The 22,723-nt window shown below is 48.5% G+C and overlaps 1 protein-coding gene across 1 annotated transcript in view; it reads right to left on the reverse strand.

The window, feature by feature from the left end:
• The window catches only part of Dnmt3a (DNA methyltransferase 3 alpha), a 100,296-nt gene that overhangs the window by 40,137 nt on the left and 37,436 nt on the right, over positions 1-22,723 (reverse strand). Inside the window, exon 3 of the mRNA XM_051181724.1 lies at positions 18,628-18,732. Coding sequence (XP_051037681.1) covers positions 18,628-18,732 — 105 coding nt within the window. The remainder of the gene's footprint in view (positions 1-18,627; positions 18,733-22,723) is intronic.

Below are 22,723 nucleotides of genomic sequence, written 5' to 3' on the forward strand. Positions count from 1 at the left end.
GCTGTGTGTACTGTGCCTTCATGCATGTCTCCATGCAAGCAGATGTAGTCACAGGGGTGCTGTCCACATTAGAGGCTTAAGGGAACTGTAGAAGGTCAAGCAGGTGGGCCTGGGCCACCCAGGAATACCCCTGTATCCCAACTCACTAAGACTCCTCTGGCTTCCCACTTCTAAGTTAATGATCCTGCAGCTGGAAATGTAGACCAGTTGGTGGGGTGCTTGTGTAGCATCCATGAGACCCTGGGCTCAGTCCCCAGTACTGTGTAAATGAGACATGGTGGTGCACACCTGTAATCCCAGCACCCACCAGGTAATGGCAGGAGATCAGGATTTTAAGGCCATCTCTGCTACATTCTGGGTTTGAGAGCAGTTGGGGCTATATGAAACTGCTTTAAAACTAAAAGCTGGCAAGATGGCTCAATAAGTAAAGGTACTTGCTATGTAAGCTTGGTTACCTGAGTTCAATTCCCATAGTAGAGAGAACCCACTCTGCAAAGTTATTCACTGACCTCCACACACACTGTGTGTGCGCCCTTACACAGATGAGCATAATAAATAAAACATAAGAAGAAACAAAAATTTTCCTCATGCTCCATCATTGAAACTGGACCCTTCCTCAGGAAATTTCAATGCCACCAGATCAATTCCAGAGGCCCCGAGGCTGGACTGACTTCAGTTCCTCCTACACTGTCACAGGGGCAGGGTGTCAAAGAAGTAGTCCCTAAGAAGCATTCTCTGGATCTGAGCTAGAATCTCAGCTCTCTGTCCCCAAATTCAGCTCCACATAGGTTCTCAGACCCAGGCTCACCAAAGCCCCAAGCAGTCTCCAGCCTGGGCAGCAAATGCCCTGGGCATAGGCTCCTCCATGCTTGCCGGAAAAGACAACAGGCTGCTTCATCCCTTGGGGCCTGAGGTCAGAATCCAATTAAGGCTCCAACTGGTAAAAATTAAATCAGGATTCATTCAAGCTGTCCTCTCATGTCCCTGTAAGTGTGTGTGTGTGTGTGTGTGTGTGTGTGTGTGTGTGTTTTCCAGTGTGATCTGTCTTGCTCATCAGAGACAAGTGGTCAGAACATCTTGGCGTACTGGAGGTGCTTGGCTCACTCAGGGTCCCTGTCTTAGGGAGATACTGTGCTACCTTTGCAGGCACTAAGGTGTGCTCAGCAACCCTGCAGTTAGAAAATGCTCAGGGGTAGGAAATGCAGACCAGGGGCAGAATTGGCTCAGCAAGCCCCAGGTGAGATATGAGCCAAGCATGGTTCAAACATGCCAGGAATGCCAGCACCTAGAAGGTAGAGACAAAAGGATCAAGAGTTCAAGGTCACACGTAGCTATATAGTGAGTTTGAGGCCAACCTAGCTACAGGAGACTCTGTCTCAAAAACCCAAATCAAACAAACAAAAAAGAAGGTTCCTCTCCTCTCAGGTAAGGTGACTACAGATACTTCACTTGAGCCTTTGTTGTGCTTTGTGTCATATGATCTAAGCTGGCCTTGAACGCATTATATAGGTGAGGATGACCCTGAACTACGGATCCGCCTGTCTTAGCCTCCTGAGTAGTGTGCTGTCACACATGTATCACCTTGCCTGGAGATTTTTCTATTAGAAAAGTAATAGGCTAGGCATGGTGGTACTAAGGCAGAGGCAAGCAGATTTCTTGAGTGCTAGGCCAGCCAACACAACATAGTGAGAATCTCAACAAAACAAAATAAACATATACATTTAACTAGTAATAAAAATCCGACATACATTATACATTTACCCCAGGCCAGCCTCAAGGATGTTATGTAGGTAAGGATTACCTTAAACTCTGGAGGAATGTACCAATACACCCAGTTTATATGGTGTTGGGAATTGAACCCAGGGCCTTGTACTTCTAGACAAGTGCTGTACCCACTGAGCCAAAATCCCAGCCCCATAACAATTTGAATTGCACAAACCAAAATGTTTAAATGGGCTGGCAAGATGGCTCAGCAGGTGAAGGCACTTGCTGATGGTCCGATGGCCTGAGTTTGATGGAAGCAAGATGGAAGGAGAGCACCTGTTCCTACAAGCTGTTCTCTGACCTTCACACAAGTCAATCTCTCTTCATCTCTCCCCACCTCATACACACAACCAAATAAATGTAAACAAAAAAATTTTTAAGGTTAAAACTCCAGCCTGGCGGTGGTGGAATGTACTTTAATCCCAGCACTTGGGAGGCAGAGGCAGGCAGATCTCTGTAAATTTGAAACCAGCCTGGTCTACAGAGCTAGTTCCAGGACAGCCAGGGAGATTATACAGAGAAACCCTGTCTAGAAAAATAAACAAACAAAACATTAAAACTCTATATTAACACTCCAGTTTATTTCCTCTATGAAAACCATTATTAGCAGCTTCACAAATATGCTTTTCAGTTCCCATCTCCACCCTCCAAAGAGCTCTAGCCCTCCCCTCCTGGGTGCTATGATTAGGGTAGGGAGACCCTGCTCAGCCTTTGTATACTCTGTTTCATTCACAGGCTGGAGAGATGGCTCACTGGCTAAGGCTCTTGCAGGGGACCTAGGTTCTACTGCTAACAACAACATGGCAGCTTACAACTGTAACTCCAGTCCCGGGAGTCCAGTCTCTCTTCTGGCATCCACAAGCACCAGCCATATACATGGTGTTCATACATGTGTAAGGCCAGCAAAACACTCGTATATGTAAAATAATTTTTAAAAATGAAATAGAACAAGGTTTCATGTAGCCTAGACTGGCTTCAAACAAGCTATGTGTGTAAGGCTGGCCTTGAATGAAGTCCTGGTCCTTCTGCTTTTGCATGCCAAGTGCTGGGATTACAGGCCTGTGCCAAAGGGCTGGACTTCCTTTTTAGGCTTTTTGCAGTCACATGTAAGTTACAAATTTATTCACATATTCATACACACAATGAGATCCAAGATCGTGTTTTATCATGCTACGCATAGTGTTCTACAGCTCACTTCTTCCCCATCTCTACACACCCGTGCATATGGCTCTGACTCCTGCTTGGCAGATGCTCTGTGACTCATGCCAGCCGTCAGTGAGCCCCATTACTTCCAATTCTCTATAGCCAAGCGTATCTTCAGGGCAGTCCCAGGAGGATTGGCTGGGCTGAGTGTAGAGGGAAATGCCAAACTCCCTTTTAAAAGGTTATAGCACCAGTATATAGCCTGAGGCACAAACTGCTGGCCCCTCACCTCACAGCCTCCAGTTCAGGTCTAGGATGGGAACTGTGGGCCCATTGCTACCTGGTGAGGAACGCTGAGAGGTGGCAAACAGGGACCAAGCAAGGCCTTGGGAAAGAACAGTAAACCTAGTGTCTCTGACTATGCTGCCTCCTGAGGAGCCCAGCAGCTGGCCTGGTTGATTTCCCAGTCTACCAGTCTATGCTGCAAGCTCTTCGCCCAGGAAACAGAAAGTGGTGAGGAGCTGCCTTACTGCATGGCTCAGCAGCTGGGGGTTCCGGAATGCTGCAGCATGGAAGAGGAAGTGCCTGCTGGGAAAACTTCCACTGGCCTTGCCAGGCTGCTGGGCAGCTACATGAAGGAAAGAGGAGCGTGCAAACATGGCCACCCACTTGCTTTAGCCCCCGTGCCATGTGTCCCCATCCACCCCAGGACTAAGGCTGAACCATGTACCTCCCTTGTGTCAGCCTGTCACTCTGCAAGGCTGAGGCATGCATGAGAGATGGACATGCCTGGCTGCCCTGGTAGACACTTTCCAGGAACCAGTGGTGCCAAGTACAGCAAGGCCAGCGTGCACTACACAGGTCACACTTGGACAGAGCCAATCTCTTATGATCGATCTCTTTTAGCTACTTCCTACCCAACAGGGCTGTGTGAGATCATTCCACAGAGGCTTGCTTCCTGCCTGCAGACCAACCACATGACCTCCTCACCCAAGGACTCACTTCCCGCCGGCTCCAAAGCCTGGGGAGCCAGGAGTGCTAGCTCTGAGATTCTAGAACTTAGCCCAGGGGTTCTGTGGCTGGCCACACAGTCTTTCAATCAATCACACTGCATAGGTGCATTCCACCAGTCTTGCAGGACCCCCCTCTGCAGTAGCATCAGATACACCCAGAAGTGGGAGTCAGTACACAGGTAGATAAAGGGACGGGGGACCCCACTACACAGCTGTAAGCCTAGGATCAGCTCAGTGGCTAAAGCGCCTACCCGTTCCCATTGATCCACAACCCCCCCCCCCCCCCACACACACACATCCTTTTAGTGCCAGGGATTAACACCAGAGCCTTCCGTGCAGGCATTAGGCAAATGCAGCCAATGAGCTACATCTCCAGCCTCACCACCTGCAAGCTCTCTTCCTAACCAGGCCACTCTCTATCACTTGACTCTTTGGTTCCAATTTTGTTTTGTTTTGAGATTGTGCCCACCTAATCCAGACTAGTTTGGAACTCCTGCCTCTCACCTCCCCACCACCTGCCCTACTGAGTGCACTACTGTGCTCAGTTTATGCTATGCTGGGGGCAGGAGCCAGGGCTTTGGGCATGCTAGCCAAGCACTCTACCCATTGGGCGACATCCCCCACCACACTTCTTTTCATTTTGTGGTTCTGATAAGGGATAAGTCAGCCACTGACCTGGGTTCAAGGGAACTCCTACGCCATAGCAAACCCCTGCTGCTCCTCACCCTCCAGCACCTGGGGCTAAGCACAGCCCTTCCTAAGGGCTCTTGGGATCTGGGTAACTGGGCAAAGGAAATCACCCTCAGGAACTACCCTGAGGAAGGAATCAGGTCTGCAACAGGCAGAAGAAGTTTTCCAGTTTTAGGGGAGGAGTTAGATCTTGCTAAGAGGGTCATTTCAGGCAGCCAGACCGGATTGTCTAGCCTGAGCCCCCACCTCTCCCTGTCCCTGTGCTTCTGTGCTCTTGGGACATGGGACTTGGTTTGAACCTGCTGAACCCCAACAGCGCTCCATAAATATTCCCAATTGCTTCATTAATGTCAAAGATTAGGTTAAAAGGGCAAATGCACAGCTCAGAGCCCATGTCAGATGCAAGTGTCACACCGGCTGTTTCTGTTTGCTTTAGTTTTGACAGTGCCTCTGAAGGAGACAGCACAGCCCTGATACAGACATTCCACTGGACACTGCTAGCCACCTTAGGAGGCATTGGCCACAGCTGCGGTGACAGCATCAGAGAGGCAGCAGCAGTTATTGAGTACCCCTTCTCTTCCTCTGGAGAACTGGGGTTGGGGTGACACCAAGGTTCCAGATTTCAGTCAAACTCAGTCCATTTGCCGCTGCTGGCCTCCTCCACCCAGCATGCCCTTTTCTGGGTCTTTAAGCCCTGTCCCCCCACCACAGTCCTCAACCACGTGGACACCACGTGCTGGGCCCAACCTCACCCTGAGGACTGATAGAGTCCACTGTGGCATTCGCCTCTAGAAGATTTCAGAGTTTGCTGGCCTTTGTCCTCTGCCTCAAGACAACTTTCCCCTGCTTCCTTGTTACCCAAATCCCTCTCAGCTTCTGAATTGGGCAACACACTCTGAGCAGAGTTCAGCTGTAGCTCCTGGCTAGGGAACCAGTACTGCTGCCCCTCAGGACATTTGGCAATATGGCTGGAGATCATCTTGGTGTCTGTCACATGTCACATGCTGGCAGCTAGTGGATACAGGTCAAGGATGCTGCTACACATCCTAACATCAACCACTCCTGGCCTTAAGCAAGCAATACATTAAAAAAAATAATAACAAGAAAAATCTGTGGTAGCTGGGGCTAAGGTGTTCCATATGTGTAATCCTAGCACTTGGGAGACTGACATAGGAGGACGGCTGCAAGTTCAAGGCTAGGTTTGGGCTAAGTAGGGAGATCTTGTCTCAAAAATAAAAATAAATAAAATAATCGCCAATCTATGATAAAGTATATATAAAATTTGTCATTTTAACCATTTTTAGGCATACATTGAGTATATTCATGTTCTGTGACCATCACCATTACCCACCCAGAAGCTTTGCACCCCTGAAACAGTAACTCCCTCCCATCAAATAACCATTGTTCTATTTCCCATCTAAGAACAACACAGATGCCTGGGGAGATCATGGTATAGGCCCTGATGATCTGTAATCTTTGGAGCTTTCAGCCTATGCCCGGGTCCACAGCCCTGAGGACTGGTGGAGTCCAATATGCCATTCCCTCCTCCATCCCATGGCAGGCCACACTGTTTACAGATCTCATTCTCCCATTACAGTATTCACAGTGCTGGGCCTAATGGCTTGTTATTGTATGCCTCCCTTCTGGACTGTGCCTTATTTATCATTTCCTGTCTCTCTATCCCAGCTCCCTAGCACCCAGCAAAGGACCTGGCATCCATTCACTTATAAAAATCAATAAACTTAATTATCCTGAGGATCCTAAAGCAATACATGGGGCCCTAGCTTGTCTGTGGAAGACAGGTCCAAGGCTGGCCTTGGCTCACGCGCATCCCTCATGTTCCTCAGCAAAGCCTCCAAGATGACTCAGTACAGGAGGGACATCCGAAGGACAGCCACCTCCCTGGCTGAGTGAAAATAAGCTTTACAGTGGAAAGAAGGCAGCCCTCCTGCTCAAGGAGGAACCAGGGGTCAATGAAGGAGCCTTCTGCAGGGGCCTGGCCAGACTCCAACCAGTTTGGAGCCCCCTGCCACCCACCCCTTACTCTCTAGCTAACTTTGCTACAGGGTCACTCTGACCGCCCTGCAGTGGCTCTCAAAGCAGAGTGAAGTGTCACAATCCCCATGGGGGACATAGTTTATTAAAATTGTTATTACTATGTTTACATATAAAGGCTCTAAACCAGGTTTATGAGAGGAGAGGGCAAAAATATTGGAGAGATGGAGAGATGGCGTTCACCCATGTGGGGAGATGGAGGGAAAGGCCAGGCAGTTCCTTTCCTTTCCCTCCCTAACCCTTCTCTGCGAGCCACCAAGATCTCCTTCTGCATTCTAAGGGCCTGCTGCTGTGTCTGTAAGGACTTGGCAGTGCTGGGGCCATCCAGGAACCCTGCTCAGTCATGGGTCCTTGACAATTACATACACACAGACACAGGGTTCACCCCAGCAATGCAGAACAATCATGGGCCAAATGCCTCAGCGGCGGCTGTGTCACCACTGAAGGAGTGATGGAAACAAAAGTGTACATCAAACTAGTCCCTTCCCTAATTCTGCACTGTGTCCTACAGGCCCATCAGCACAGACCTTGCCTGGGTTTCTCTAGGTTGACTCCAGTTCCAGGAATCAGTTGAATGATTAAGAGGGCAACCCTGCCCAGGGAAGCAGTGGCACTGGCCTTACTGCCACCCCCAGCCCTTTCTGCAGCCCTTTCCCTGGCCGCCCTCATCCATTTGCAGCTCCTAAGAAGCCTGTGGTAGCAGGAGGACCAGGGAGGTCCGCCCCATGCTCTTCCATAAGTTCCCAAGGTTCCCTTGCTCAACCTTCCTGGAATAAACAGTCACATGTCATGGCTTTAGAACTGGGTGTCCAACACCTCCAACTGTCTTCTATCCAGTAGAATAGCTAAAGGGGTCAGCAGTGTAGACAGGGCCAACAGGACTGGGGAACAAAGAGGGTCAATCTAGAATCCCTGGTCCAGGCCTGATACTGCCCATCTCAAGTCCTTCTAGGGTCTCTGCATCACTTCTGTCTTGCCCTGCCTCTTCCCCATGTGGACTCAGCCATGAAATAACTACGAGGCCGTCACAAGCCGTGGCGATGGGGTATGAGGACAGACATGTTCAGTGAGTGACCAACCCAGTGACATACAATTCCATCAGAGATACCTGTCCACCTGCATGAGGGCCTAGCTGGACTTGTAGAAATGGGGCTGGAGACATGGAAAAGTGGTTAAGATCACATGTTACTCTTGCAGAGGACCTACATTCAGTGCCCAAGACTCACAACCATCTACAACTCCAGTTCCAGGGGATCTAATGCCCTTTTCTGGAACCTCTGGGAACCAGGCACATATGTGGTGTACAGATATATGTGGTGGTATCTTGTTTGTACTCTAACAAATAAAGCTTGCCTGAAGATCAGAGTGTAGAGTTAGCCACTAGAGGCCAGGCAGTGGTGGCACACACCTTTAATCCCAGCACTAGGAAGAAGGAAACAGGAAGTGATATGGTTGGGTAGAGTGGGTAGAGACAGGAGCTCATTCCTTTGGTCTGAGGATTTCGTTGAGGTAAGAACTCTCGTGGCTGGCTGCTCTGCCTCTCTGACCTTTCAGCTTTTACCCCCTAATATCTGACTCTGGGATTTTATTATTAAGACCAATTAGAATTCAAACTATATCTGACATCCAACTTTTGGGCACAAATTCATGAAAAGGCCGCTTGCCTGTGGCTTTGCAGTCACTGGTACATGCCGGAGTCACCACCTCCCCAGCTAGCTTCTCTCGTTTTCCTAAGCTTCTAAGCGAGTCTGGGATTTTTCTTTGCAGCCTCTCTGCAGCAAACTCCACAGGCATTTGGGCTCCAAATGCTGTAGGAGTCAGCTGCTTTCATACATTCCCCTGTGCAGACAACAGGCTCTTTGGCTTTTCTTCCATTTAGGTTGTGGGCTTTCCCCAGAACCCCTTCTCAAGCTGCTGCCACACTAGGTAGCTGCCTTGAAACCTGCAAGGGCTTCTACATAGCATCAGTCAGCTTCACACTTCACCATCATCTTAAATACCATCGTTAGCAGATTTGGTGAGAAAATTGGAATTCTTAAAGGGAGGACTTAGTTAAAAGAGAAGAGTTTTCCCTCATTAAAACATGGGAAGCACTATTATTATGGAGGGAGTTAGGTCTCTGTATGATAATACACTGGATGATTTGAAAATGGAACAATTAAATGAGAGGATAACTCACTTAGATGGAATTTATGTAATGTCAATTATAAACATTATCATTTTTTGTTTTATCACTAAAAAAATTGGTTAATGTGAGTGCAAAGATACAAGTTTTAGAAAAACTTATTAAAACAGATCATAGAGATATTTAGACCCAGACAGAAATAAGGTTAGAGAGGAAGAGCTTAAGGTTTTCAAACAATCATCTTTAATTTATCCAGGAACCTTATAGGAATTGTCAAATGAAAGACATCCCTAACAACGTGAAAGAGCTGAAATGGACTCCTGTGGAAATGTTAGACTTAAGGAGAGTCAAGGAAAGCCAGCATGGTAGCTAATGTCTTTAACCCCAGCACTTGGAAGGCAGAGGCAGGCAGATCTCACAGCCAGTCTGGTCTAGAAAGTGTTCCAGGACAGACTCCAAAGCTACAGAGGAATCCCATCTAGAAAATTTTGGAGTCTGGTCCTCAATTACAATGGAGGACCTGGTGGAAAGACGAGGCTAGGACCACTGAACAACAAAGTACAGCTACAGGTATGGAAATCTCCCAAGACCAATTTCCTGGAGAGGGAGATTATGCTGATGTTCAAAGGCAATCTCTATATGATGACCATGCCCTGGTTTTATGCTGTACAGCTTTGAATGTCTGGGATAAAATTGGAGAAGCAGGAAAGAAAATTGAGCCATTTACTAAAGCTATACAGGGCCCAAAAGAAACCTTCACTGAATTCTTACAAAGATTGACTTCAGCAATAAATAGAATGATACCAAATTCGGAAGCCCGACAAATAATAATTGAATCTCTGGCTTTTGAAAATGCTAATGCACAATGCAAAGGGTAACTAGGCCATTAAAGCCAAGATCAGCACCCTTGGAGAAATGGATCCGAGATACAATCAATATTGAATCTCATGACCAAGATGATGCTTGGATAAGAGAAATGATTTCCAGAGGTTTGAAGAAAAATCAAATTGTCAAGTGTTTCAATTGCGGTAAATAAGGTCACCTAAAAATGGACTGCAAACACAGCATTCCTAGAAACAATATTTTTTTTCTAAGCACAATCCAAACAGAACACCCCTCCCTTCTGGTTTATCAGAAGGTATGGTAAGGGTAGACATTGTACTAATGAATGTAGATCAACAAGGGACAGTCAAAATAACCCTTTACCATCTTACCATCGAGGTAAGAACTCTAGTGGTTGGCTGCTTTGCTTCTCTCAGCTTTCAGCCCCTAATATTTGACTCTGGGTTTTTAATATTGAGACCAATTCAAACTCATGCTACAGACATATATGCAGACAAAACACTCATATACATAAAAATAAAGATAAAGCAAAACAATGTTTTCCTTCTTCTCTCTCTCTCTCTCTCTCTCTCTCTCTCTCTCTCACCTTCAAGACAGGGTTTCTCTGTGTGACAGTCCTGACTGTCTTGGAACTCACTCACTCTGTTGATCAGGCTGGCTCTAACTTAGAGATCCTCCTGCCTCTGCCTCTCAAATGCTGGGAGGTGTGCACCACTGCCACCTGGCTATAAGCAAAATTTTAAAAAGGTTTCAGGGAAACTGGAAAGTCCCTTGAAGGAAGCACTATATGTAGGACAGCTACGTATCAAGGGAAGTCCCTTTAAAACCACTTAGGGATGGAGAGATGGCTCGTCAGTTAAGAGCATCAGCTGTTCTTCTACAGGACCCAGTTCAATTAATTCCCAGCATTCACATGGTGGTTCACAACCATCTTAACTCCAGTCCAAGGAGATCTGACACTCTCTCCTGGTATCCAAAGGTACCAGGAACACACATGATATAGATATACATGCAGGCAGAACCCACACACACAAAATAAATAACTCTGAAAAGTAAACCATCGAGTTTCCCACCTCTGCTACACCATAGGTGGTGAGCCTAGAAAGGAACTACCACCCTAGGAAGCAGTATCTCAGGTCCCCCCCACCCCAGCACTGTGAGCATCCTATCCCAACTAGTATGGACTCCACCACACCCCAGCTCACAGCCTTGGTCATCCACCACCCTTCCCAGGCATCCCAGCTCAGTGATGTCTTTCCTGAGGTGCATAGAGCTGCCATGTGCTGCATCCGTTGCTTTTCTTGCTGGAAAAAAATAGGTGACAAAAGCAACTTAAGAAAGGAAAGGTTCGTTCCAGGATGCTGTCCATCACGGCAGTGTGTTTGTGTGCAGGGTGGGGGCAGCTGGCTGCACAGCATCGCAGCCAGGAAGCAGACATGGATCTGGGGCTCAGCTGGCTCTCCTTTTCATCCATTTCAGGACCTCAGCCCATGGAATGGTGCCTCCCACATTCCAACCTCAGAGAACCCAGACTAATGCCTCCCCACAGACATACCAAGAGCTTAGTCTCTCAGATGAGTCTCCATCTCGTCAAGTTGGCAGTCAATGTTAAGCATCACATGCACACAACACTGCAGGTGAGGGTGAGGAAAGGAAACCGGTCAACAGCTCCCTTACGGTCCATGTGCTGGTCACTGCAGCATGGTGGGAGAGAGGCTAGTGTGACCGGATGGCTGGGAGGACACAGAAACTGAGACCAAGGCATGTGAGAGGTTTATTGGAAATGGTCCTAAAATGTGTCACTCTGGGAAAGAGTCAAGACAAGGTACAAAGAGAAGTGGATTTTGTAATGCTTTTTAAACTCGAAGGAGTCACCCAATAGTCCCCACTGTTCTGTTTTGGTTTTTATGTCCGCTAGTGTCGGTGTGGAACCCAGCATGCTTGACGAGTGCTTTTCCACTAAGCTACACCCCAGCTATCTGTAGTAACCTTTCCTGAGTACTTCGGAAGCCCTGGTCTCTGACAACGGCCCCGGCATTGTCCCTGTTGTATAACAGCTGGTGCCTGGGGCATCTCCTGTCGCCTCTGCATCTGATCAGGGGCCTGCACTCTGTTTCTCTATACTCTCATCAGGCCCTGGACTTGCCCCATGGTCCCTCCCCCCTTCTCAAAGGATACAGAGTAAAAAACACCAGGTGTGATCATGCAGCACTTTGGAGGCGGAGGCAGGGGAAGGATAACCAGCTGCATTTAAGTCTGGGATACACAATATGACCCTGTCTTCAAAATAAAATAAAAAAAAGCTGGGTATAGTGGCACACAATTTTAATCCCCATACCTGGGAGGCAGAGGCAAGCATATCTTTGTGAGTTTGAGGCCAGTTTGGTCTACATAGTGAATTTTTAGAACACCTTGTCTCAAAAGTAAAATAAAAACTAAAGAGTAAAACTCCTCTGGCCACTATCTTTCCAGCCCAGGCAAGAAAGTTCATTTTTAAGCAACCTTCTCCACAGACAGGCTGCTAGCTCAGGGCCTGCCCTCAATCTCCACACAGCACACTGCTCCACCAGCTCACAAGGCCTCAGCAGGGCCTGCCACTTTTCCCTTGGTTTGTCCCTTCCCTTCTTTAAGGCCAGGCAAGCCCCACATGTCCCAGCAGATTTTCCCTGGCATCTATGACTCTGAAGGTTCCCACCACTGACCAAGCCCCTACGCACTGGACTCCCTCAGAATTTACTTGAGTGCTCAGGAGGGCAAATCTCCAGGGAAGCGTTAAATGCCTGGAGCTACACATCCCTCATCACAGCTCTACCTTCCACATGCCTTCTGGAAGAACACTGCTCAGTGTGACCAGGAGCAGCAGCCTGGACTAAGAGAGCCTGAAATCAAGGGGGTATCAGTCACTTTTAAAGAGCCGGCAAAGAGCAGTTGTGCTCTGGAGACAAGAAAAGCATGCTGTTGAAGCATCAAATGGCTCTGTAAGACTGGAAAAGTAACCTACACTGTGAAGCCATCAGAGTTGAGTAAAACTGCCCAGCCAGCTGAGACTCAGCCCTGCTGCGGCTCCCTGGCTTCCCCTAGCTTCTGCCCTTCTGCCCTGCAGTGCTGCCCTCTGGAACCCACTCCCTCCTGGCTGTACAGGAGGCTGCTATGGAGTAAGGAGCCCAGCCTGGCTCAGTTGAGCTCAGTGCCAGCTCCCACCCACTCCCTCTCCCGCCCTTGCTGGGTTATTCTTAGCAGGAGTGACCTCAGAATGCTCCCTCCAAGCAAAAATAACCCTGGAGGAAGTTGGTGGGTATAAATCCCCACTGATATGCATGCAGCTAGTAAACCGTATAGAACCTTACAGGACTGGTCTCTCACACACACACACACACACACTCCTACCCCAACCCCAGGGTCTGCTGGGCCAAGGCAGAAAGTGTCCCTCTGATACCCCAGCTAGAACCACCCACAAAGAACAAAGGCCTCTGCAGAGCTGTCTGGGCTTGTGACCAGGCAGGAACCAGCCTCACACAGCCCTACTTGTCACACTGCAATGTCTTCAGGAGCTGGTGAACAGGGGAAGGGCCCTTTCTTTCCACCGGGACACACACACAGAGAGGCTTGATTTCCCATGCTGATCTACTCCTCTGCATGGACACTGGCCAGGCTACAGGCCCTTGCCCAGGTGCCAGCTCCCTTCCTAAGTCCCTCCTAGCCAGGCAGCTGGCTTCCTGTTTCCTGTTCCTGGCACTATCTTGGCTTTCACCAATGCAAAGCTGCCAGCAAAGCAGGCCAGTGCCTTCTCTGAAGCGGACTTGCTTCCCAGTCCTTGGGCCACTCCTGGATTCCTGAGATTTGTGTCAAACTCCCCCCTCAATTCTAGTTCCTTTCTTTTTGTTTTTCATTAATTTTGAGACAGGGTCTCATTTGGCCCAGGCTAGCCTTGAATGTGGTTCTAGCTAAGGATGACCTTGAACTTCTGATTCTCCATATCTCAAGAGCTGGCATTACCTGCATGCTTATGCACTGCTGAGAATCAAACCCAGGGCCCTGTGCGTTCACGGCAAGCACTCTACCAAATGAACCACACCCCCACATCTCAGCTTTCTAGAACTGTTTGCACGCATTTTCAAACAGCCCTGCCGAGTATACGAGTGACAAGGAAAGAAAGCACAGGGCTTTGCAGTGTGGGGATATCCAAGTGATGAAACTTGTGAATTTTGTCATTGGTTTGTGTGTGCCCATGTGCGTTCATGCCATGGTACTCTTGTGAAGGTCAGAAGACAACTCTTGGGAGTTGGTTGTTTCCATTCCCCATGGATTCTTCAATCTTTTACCTAGGAAGTCATCCGGATAGCCTGAGGTAAACCTTTAAACCATCCTAGGCAACAAGGCACTGTGCTACTTATTGGCCATTATTCTTGGTCCTTGGAAGTAGGGTGATGAAATGAGCTACAGTTGGAAGCCAGGCAAAAGACATGGTAACAAGGGTCAAACTAATGGTGTCAAGTGGCAAGAGGACTGTGGCAAGTTCAAGGACAGCCAGGGCTATGAAGTGAGACTGTTTCAAAAGGCACTCAATACACACCCAGAAACAGCTGGTGTGGTCGTTCACACCTGTCATCTCAGTACCTGAGCGATGGTGGAGGCAATAGATTAAGGTCTACCTTGGATGCTTAGCAAGTTCCCTGCCACCACAACAAAACAAAACCCCCAAACCAAAACTAAACCAGTGGAGGGCCAAGTGCCAATCCAAGATTTGAGGGTGCTGAGATGGGGCTGGATTTTAAGTTCTCTATTTGCTAAGAAATCATATCGTTATAAAAACAAAAACAGGGGCTAGAGAGATGGCTCAGAGGTTAAGAGCACTGGCTGTTCTTCCAGAGGTCCTGAGTTAAATTCCTAGCAACCACATAATCCTCACAACCGTCTATAGTGGGATCAGGGACCCTCTTCTGGAATAAAGTAAATAAATAATAAAAAAAGAATGTTTCCTGTTTAAAAAAAAACAAAAACAAAAACAGACGGATGGATGTAATAATAATACAATTCAACTGAAGGTGGGGCAGGTAGAGGGGGTAGGGAGAAGGAGGAGGAAAGTTTCCAGGGCTGGGGGCATGGCTCGGGGACTGAGCACTTGGTGAAGATGTGTAAACTAGGTTTGGGTGCCACTAAGTGTATATATATATATAGGTAAACAAATTAAATTGCAGTTTAGAAACCTTAAGCTCCTAGATACTGATTGTGGAGCTCTCTAAGGACATATAGCAGCCATACTTCTAGGAGTGAGCCTCTGGAGCAGCAGGGATCTGAGCTCCATTCTTCTGTTCAAGGGGTAAGTGTTGGGTGCTAGTGTGGGGGTGTGACATGCTAAGGTGCTGGCAAGTCAGGTGCAGTGTTCTGGAGCCTGTCTTAGAAGAACCAGGCGTTGGTGGTGCACATCTTTAGTCCCAGCACTCGGGAGGCAGAGGCAGGCAGATGGATATCTGTGAGTTCCAGGCCAGCCTGGTCTATAGAGAGAGTTCCAGGACAGGCTCCAAAGAAATACAGAGAAACTCTGTCTCAAAAAGCCAACAACAAAAATGGAGTTCAGGGCTGGAGATATCTCAGCCATTAAGAACACTGGCTGTTCTTCCAGAGGACCCAGGTCCCAGATTCCTAGAACCCCACATGGCAGCTCACATCTTGCTGGGTTTGGTGGCACACACCACACACATTTAATCCCAGTACTCCAGAAGGCCAACATGGTTTACATAGTGAGTCCCAGATCTGCCAGGGCTGCATAGTGAGGCCTTGTGAAAAAATGGAGTCCCTGGAGAGTGGTTCTCAACCTGTGGGTTGGGATCCCTTTGGGGTCAACTGACCCTTTCACAGGATTTCCTAAGATCATTGGAAAATGAATCTTAAGATTCACAACAGTAGCAAAATTACAATTATGAAGTAGCAACAAGAATAATCTTTATGGTTGGGGGGTGGTCACCACAGCATGAGGAACTGTAATGAAAAGGTTGCAGCATTGGGAAGGTTTGAACCAATGTTCTAGAGTCTCAAGAACAGAGACCTGCCAAGCAGTGACTATGCCTCTCTTCTCTTGGACACTAGACTAGAAGATAAATTCCTTCTTGCCATGTGAAGGGTAAGAGGGAATGGGGGGAGGGGAGGTAATTCTGCAAAGTGAGCTAGCCTGGACATCCCTGGCTAGGGGACTAACACAGGAGTATCCAAGGACAGATATCTGAGGATGGCAAAGTTGGACAGGCTTGGGGACAAATTGAGGAGGAAACCAAGGGTGCATAGCCTTGGAGCTGAGGAGGAATGCTTGGTGTACTTGAACCTTTGTGCAGTGTTGCATAGTAGAGTTGCAGGAAGTGCTCCTTGTCAGTCCTGCTCTCCCTGGCTCCTCTACCTCCCCTCTCTCCTTCACAGCCCTCGGCAGGCTTCCTTGGAGACAAACTGGGTCTCTAAAGCTCCTTGGGAATCAAGCCTCAGGGCCACAGCTGCAGCAGATCCCAGAGAAGTCTGTAGAACTCCTGCTGAGAAGGAGATAGGGACCCCAGGAGAGAGGAGGAAGCCAGGATCACACCTGTCCCACCAGAGCAAGGAACTCAGCCCCAGGCCATCAACAGCAGGAACTGGAAGAATCCCCAGGTGGTCTCCCAGTTAAAAAAAAAAACAAAAAAAAAAAAAACTGCATATTCTGAGCTGACTTTCTTTGTTCCCTCCAATGTATGAGGTATCCCTTAAAATTTGTTTTTAAATGTATGAGTGCTTTGCCTGCTTGTGTGTCTGTGTTCCACATTCCAGCCTGGTGCCCTTGAAGGTCAGTACATGCATCAGATCTCCTGGCACTGGAGTTATCTATGGTTGTGAGCCACCACGTGGGTACTGGGAGTGAAACCTGGGGGCCTCTGCTGAAGCAACAACTCTCCAGCCTCTTACAATTTTGTTTTGTCTTCCTAGACAAGGTTTCTCTATGGAACAGCTCTGGCTGTGCTGGAACTCTCTCTGTAGACCAGGCAGAGATCAGCCTGGCTCTGCCTCCCAAGTGCTGGGATTAAAGTCGTGCACCACCACGCCTGGCTTTTTTTTTTTTTTTTTTTTTAATTTCTTAGACAGGGTCTCATTAGCCAAGGTTGGCTTCAAACTCACTATTTGAAGATGACCTTGAATTTCTAATCCTCCAGCCTCCACACCCAAGTGCCAGTATTACATGGTACTGGATCAAACCTGGGGATTAATGCATGCTCGGCACCCAAGCCACATTCCCAGACCACAAGGTTCCATATTCCAACACTTATCTCATGCACCAGACTCCTCAGTCAGCACCAGCTCTCTCTCTCCAGGGGCCTCTCCTCTATTTCCAGCTGGTTGTAGTGTCACCCAGGACACAGGCTGGACCACATTCACACAACAACAAGGTTTTTCATGATGTGCACTACCTCCCATGGAGGCTACTCTGAGGTCAATGTTCGAGCCCACCCCCAAAGGCCTGCACCCTGTGTGTGGACACTAGTCACTGAAATTATGCAGTGCCCATCTGGGCTTCACTTTGCAGTGTGCATGCACCCAGGAGGGATACAGGACAGGTGTTCACAGCAGCCCTGTTGCCAATGAGGAAGCTGTCAGGAGGTTATGTAACTGCACAAGGTCACATAGCTCAGGAGCACCAAACACAGGAATTGTTTCTCCTGTCCAACAGTGATCGACATGGTGCCTTGCTCGACACCAGCTGGTAAAGACTAAGTTTATCCCACCGCCACAGCATTCTAGGAGGAAGGCATCCTGCCTTCTTCTCAGCGACCTGTTCAAGCTCCAAAAGGTGGTGAATTAATTGTGAAGTTGGTATCTGAACCCAGGTCTGCTGGGCTCCAAAGATGGTATTTTCCTTTCCGTACTGAAGGCGGACCCAGGCATGGGCTGAATGACTCCCAGTCCTCATCCCACAAGTTACTTTCTTATACCCTGACCCCAGACTATCACCCCCTCAGTGCTGTGCCTTCCTTTTGATTGCAGACTGACAAATTGGAGTCAAAGGGTCACTAGCTTTTTATTTGTTACAGGTGGTGGCTCTGGGTCCTCAGCAACTGGAGTGGAGAAAGTTGCTCTGCAGATTACAGGCTGAAGCTCCTGGTGGGGTAGGGTGGGGGCAAGGATGTGCCTGCAGTCAAACGGGGCCAGCTGCCCCTTCATGGACCTTCACCCCTCAAGGTGCTGGTAGGTAAGAGTAGGGCAGAGCACAGGGGCATCTGCCAGTGCAACCTGCTCCAAACCGGAAATTCTTCTCAACTCTCATCCTTCCATTGTCCAAGTGAATTTTTCATTACAGGCCATTAAATATCCATGTGTGCTTTATTATTAAAATGTTCTAAACGGCTTACCAGCTAGTTACCTAACCTCCACTCTTCCCTCTACAGCAAGAGAACTGGACGCGGTCCCCAGGCCTCTGGCCTCCCTGGACCCACCGCCCTACCCAGCTGTGCTGCCCCCTGCCCTGCATGTCTCAATTACGGATCCGGAGCTTCTGCTCCTCCTCATCCTCCTGCTCCAAGTTTACCATTCTCTGCTGGAAGGGCTAGGAGAAAGGAACCAGCTGGCCTTCTACTGGGAACTAATTTTCCACCGAGGTTAGGCACGAGGGAGGCAGGCTTTTCCAGCCCACAGCTGCGCCACACCCCCAGCTTTCTCCATCTTGAGTGGACCCAGAGCTCCCAGGACCTCAGCAGCCTGGCTCCCCTCAGGAGAGTAGGAGCTTGTGGGCCAGCTGCACCGCACCGCCTTGCAGGCATGAGCAGGACAGGAGGGCCATGGCTAGTGGATGGCTCTGTGACAGGACCAGCAGGGGCCCTTCCAGAGGGAAGCCAGGGTTGAAAACTCAGCTCTCACAACCACCAGCCAAGGCTCCCTGGCCTCTAGTTCAAAACTGGAGAAAACAGGGAGTGTTCAGGAGCCTCAGGCACACTCGCTGCTGCCCAGGGCACAGGCGTGGGTCACATGAGACACAACACTCACCAGAGGGTGCTTGCGCTTCCGGCCAGGCCTCCCCACCTTCCGGGCCGTGGTGCTGGGTTCCTGGCGCTCTTCTTTGCCACGATTCTCCTCCTGTTCTTCTCCTTCCTGTGGGCACAGACACACCTCATAAGCCAGAGCTGACCCAAGAGGCACTGTGTTCCAGGCTGGCTGGACTGGCACTGACCTGTTCTACTTCCACAACAGTCACACGTCCAGGGCTGTGCCATGCTGTCCCTCCCCACCCGTCCTGTATGGTCAAGGAGCCCCATCTAATACAGCTTCAGTAGTAGAATTTGCCCTGCAGGCAAAAGATCCTAGGTTCAACCCCAAGCATTGACCAAATAAAAAAGTTGTTCAGGGACCCTGCTCCGTGTGTGTGTGTGTGTGTGTGTGTGTGTGTGTGTGTGTGTGTGTGTGTTTTATTTTTGAGCCAAGGTTTTTCTGTAGCTTTGGAGACTGTCCTAGAACTCACTCTGTAGACCAGGCTGGCCTTGAACTCACAGAGATCCTCTGAGTACTGGGATTAGAGGTATGCATCACCAGCACCTTTGAATTTTATTATTTTTTAAGATAGGGTCTCACTATATAACCCTAGATGACCCTGAACTTGCTATGTAGGCCTGGCCTCAAAAGAAACCATCTGCTTCTGCCTCCTGAGTGCCAGGATTAAAGGTGTTTGCTCCATGTTCAGAGTCTTTTTGATTTTTTTTTTTTTCCCCAACAGAGTTTCTCTGTATAGCCCTGGCTGGCCTGAAACTCACTCTATAGACCAGGCTCAGCATGAACTCAGAGATCCTCCCCCCTCTGCCTCCCAAATGCTGAGATTAAAAGTGTGTGCCACCACTGCCCAGCTTCTTTTTCATTTTTAAGACAGGATCACATTTAGCTCAGACTATGCTCAAACTCCATATGTAGCCAAGGATAACCCTGAACTACTACCTTCATCTCTGGATGCTGGGCATGAACCATCATCCTTGGCTTTAACCATACTCTTTTTCTTTCTTTGTGTGTAGGTGCATGTGTACATATATGTGCACGTGTGTGGAGACCTTCAATATTTTCTTCAATTGCTCTCCACCTTTAAAAAAATAATTCCAGAGTTATTACATATAGGGCCAGGTGGTGATGGAACATGCCTTTAATCCCAGCATTCAGGAGGGAGAGGCAAGTGAATCTCTGTGAGTTCAAGGCCAGCCTGGTTTACAGACTGAGTTTCAGGACAGTTAGGGCTACAAAGAGAAACTCTGCCTCAAAACAAAACAAAAAGTTACTCCATATATTATTTGTACGAACATGTCTACAGTGCACATGAGGTCAGAGACCTTTCAGATGACTTTCTCTATCATGTGTGTCTACCATGTGAGTTGAACTCAGGAGGTCAGGCTTTGGGCCAAGTGACTTTATCCACTGAACTATATTGCCAACTCTAAACCTTATCTTTTGAGACAGGATCTTTTCACTGAATCCAGTGACCTAGCTAAAATGACTGGCAAGCACCAGGGTCTTCCTGACTGTGTTTCCTGCCACTGGCGTCACAGACATGCACCCCCCCCCCCACTCAGCTCTGGTAATGGATTTATTTCTGTATCTCTTTGGTTTGGGTGTTAGGGACTGAACCCAGGGGCTTCCTTTCTGCTAGGTAAGTGTTCTACTTCTGAGCTATAATCTCAGACCACAGTAAGTTTTATTTATATGAAGAAAAAAAAAAATCTACACAGGTACAAACATCCAAGAAGCAAGCTATTTAATAACATGAAAAGAAATAGTCAATTAAGTGATGTTGCTTTAAAATGTATGAAATACTTGAAATGCAGCCCCCTGTGCAGAATGCAAGACTTTCATTCAGGCTGTACACACCTCTACCCTGGCCTGGTCCATGTAGCCCTGACACTGATGGATCATCACTCCACAGAAGTGGCTTGGAAACTATGCCACCCCTTGACCCTTCTCATTCATAAAGTTCTGTTTGCTTTGTTCCTATTCATCAAAACCTACTCAGTGCTGAGATCTCTGAGCTTTACGTCCTGGGACAGAATCTCTTACCTAGAAAGTCCTGCCTCACTGCTCCAGCCTGGCCACAAACCACCCACAAGTCCCTTTTGACTCAGCAGACTCCAGCATGACTAACCTCTGGCAGAAACAATGTTGGGGAAGGGGAAAGTGCCCTGGACCCAGCTGAAGGGTAGCAGGTTGCTCCCCAAGCCACACATGATGCCAGTAGCTTTTCAGATCTCACAGAAGGAGCAAGAGCAGAGACAGTGGTACCATGGACAGAGAAGGTGAGGGCACCCAGGTTTCCTGGAGATTTGAGATGGTCCTCCACATCCCACTCAACTTTCACTTTCTGTGATTTCAAAATAGTCTGTGGTTCACCACATTAATTTCCAGGTATTGGTAGGGCATGCAATGAAGACCTACTGTGACCAATCACAGGCATCTGATGACAACAAGAGATCACTGGCCTTTCTGTCCATTTGCCCATCCATCCATCTACTCAAGACATGTCTTGGAAGCAGACAATCACAGCTCAAGTTCTAACAGCTCTCTGAAGAGGTGTGAGTGGAGGTGACAGGCAGGCATCCCTCAGCACCCACTGGGGGGACAGTCTAGCTTGCAAAGGAGACTGAATAGACAGAGGCACAGACAAGGTCTCCAGTGCACTGTAGGATCAAGGAAGGGCAGCTGCTAGGCAAGAGATCAGATGCAATGAGGTCAAGGAGATGTGGCTATGGGTCATTGGACATGGCTTCAGAGGGCACTGCCACTGGGCAATGAAGAATGGATGAGGGGTTGGAGAAGGGCTGGAGAGGACCATGTAACGAGTCCAGCAATAAAGCTTCTCCAGGGGGAGTCAGCAAGCAGAGGAGGCTCCAGTGTGGAGAGAGAGAATGGCTTCAGGACCACTATTCTCTGGGGGCTCCTTTTAGGAGAGGCTGACAAAGAAGAGGTGATAGAAGGGTCCAGAAAGACAGGCAAAAGAAGGAGGACCCAGGGGACCTCAAAGGATCTGCCAAGGATAGCCCAAAGACACAAACCCAAGGGAAGCTAGGCAACATGCTGGCTCTAGCTGTCTCCCAGGGTCCTAAGCATGCCCTGGCAAGAAAGGACTACTGGGGACACACAGTCCAAATCTGACCCATGCTGCCTAGAGTGTGAGGGTCACTATGGGATGGCAACTTTGGGAGTGAGGTTTAATTCTACCACAGCTTGTTTCTGTCTTCATAAAACCATGAAGAGGTCGTAAAGACTAAAACAGGTCCAGTTCCCTCATCATGGGATCCTCCTCTGGGAGCCTCAGTTCCTTCATTCACAAGATGAGGTGAGAACATGGCCATTCTGCATGCCTCTTGGGTTTCTAAAGTGAACAAATGGAAGGTCCATTGTCTGCTTCACTCACTGTTTCTACCTCAGAGCCTAGGATGGGCTTTATAAGAACTACACTACCTGGGATGTGAACTATTTCTTTAGGAAACTACATTTATTAATTACTTGTTTGGGATTTGACCTTCTAGATTTCACTGGGAAAATCAAAGAGTAAAAGCTAATCTGGCCTTTAATCAGGTAAAATAAAAGATGGCCACCACATAGCAATGATCAAAAAACAAAGCCACTTTGGCTAGACTGGTAGAAGACTTGCCCAGCATGCTGGAAACTGTGTGCTGGTCCCTGGGTCTGCACAAACCAGGTGTGGTGGATGCCCCAAACCCCAGCCCCTGGGAAGCAGAAGTGGAAGACCTTGAGGTTACCCTTGGCTAAATGGAAACCAAAACCATGAGCATCCTTGACCAAAACAAAAAAGGAAATTGAACCAAACCAAAGACACTGGCCTCTCTGTACAGCCTGCCTCTCCCACAGAAAGGGTCTCTGACAGTAAGCACTACGCTACGTGGCTTTGGTCCCCTGCTTCACTCATACATGTAGTCCAGGCATGCTACACACACTCAGCACACTTCTGTCCCTGCCAGATTCAGTTCAAGGCAACCTAGCCCAGGAGGAAGGGTTCACCTATCTAGGACCTGGAGAGTGCCAGGCAGGGAGCTATGTGCCAGGCCCAAACTCCACACCCAGCATGGAACAAGGCGTGCATAGACCCCCC

Source organism: Phodopus roborovskii, unplaced genomic scaffold, assembly GCF_943737965.1.
Source record: "Phodopus roborovskii unplaced genomic scaffold, PHOROB, whole genome shotgun sequence".
In the NCBI taxonomy this organism is placed as follows: domain Eukaryota; kingdom Metazoa; phylum Chordata; class Mammalia; order Rodentia; family Cricetidae; genus Phodopus; species Phodopus roborovskii.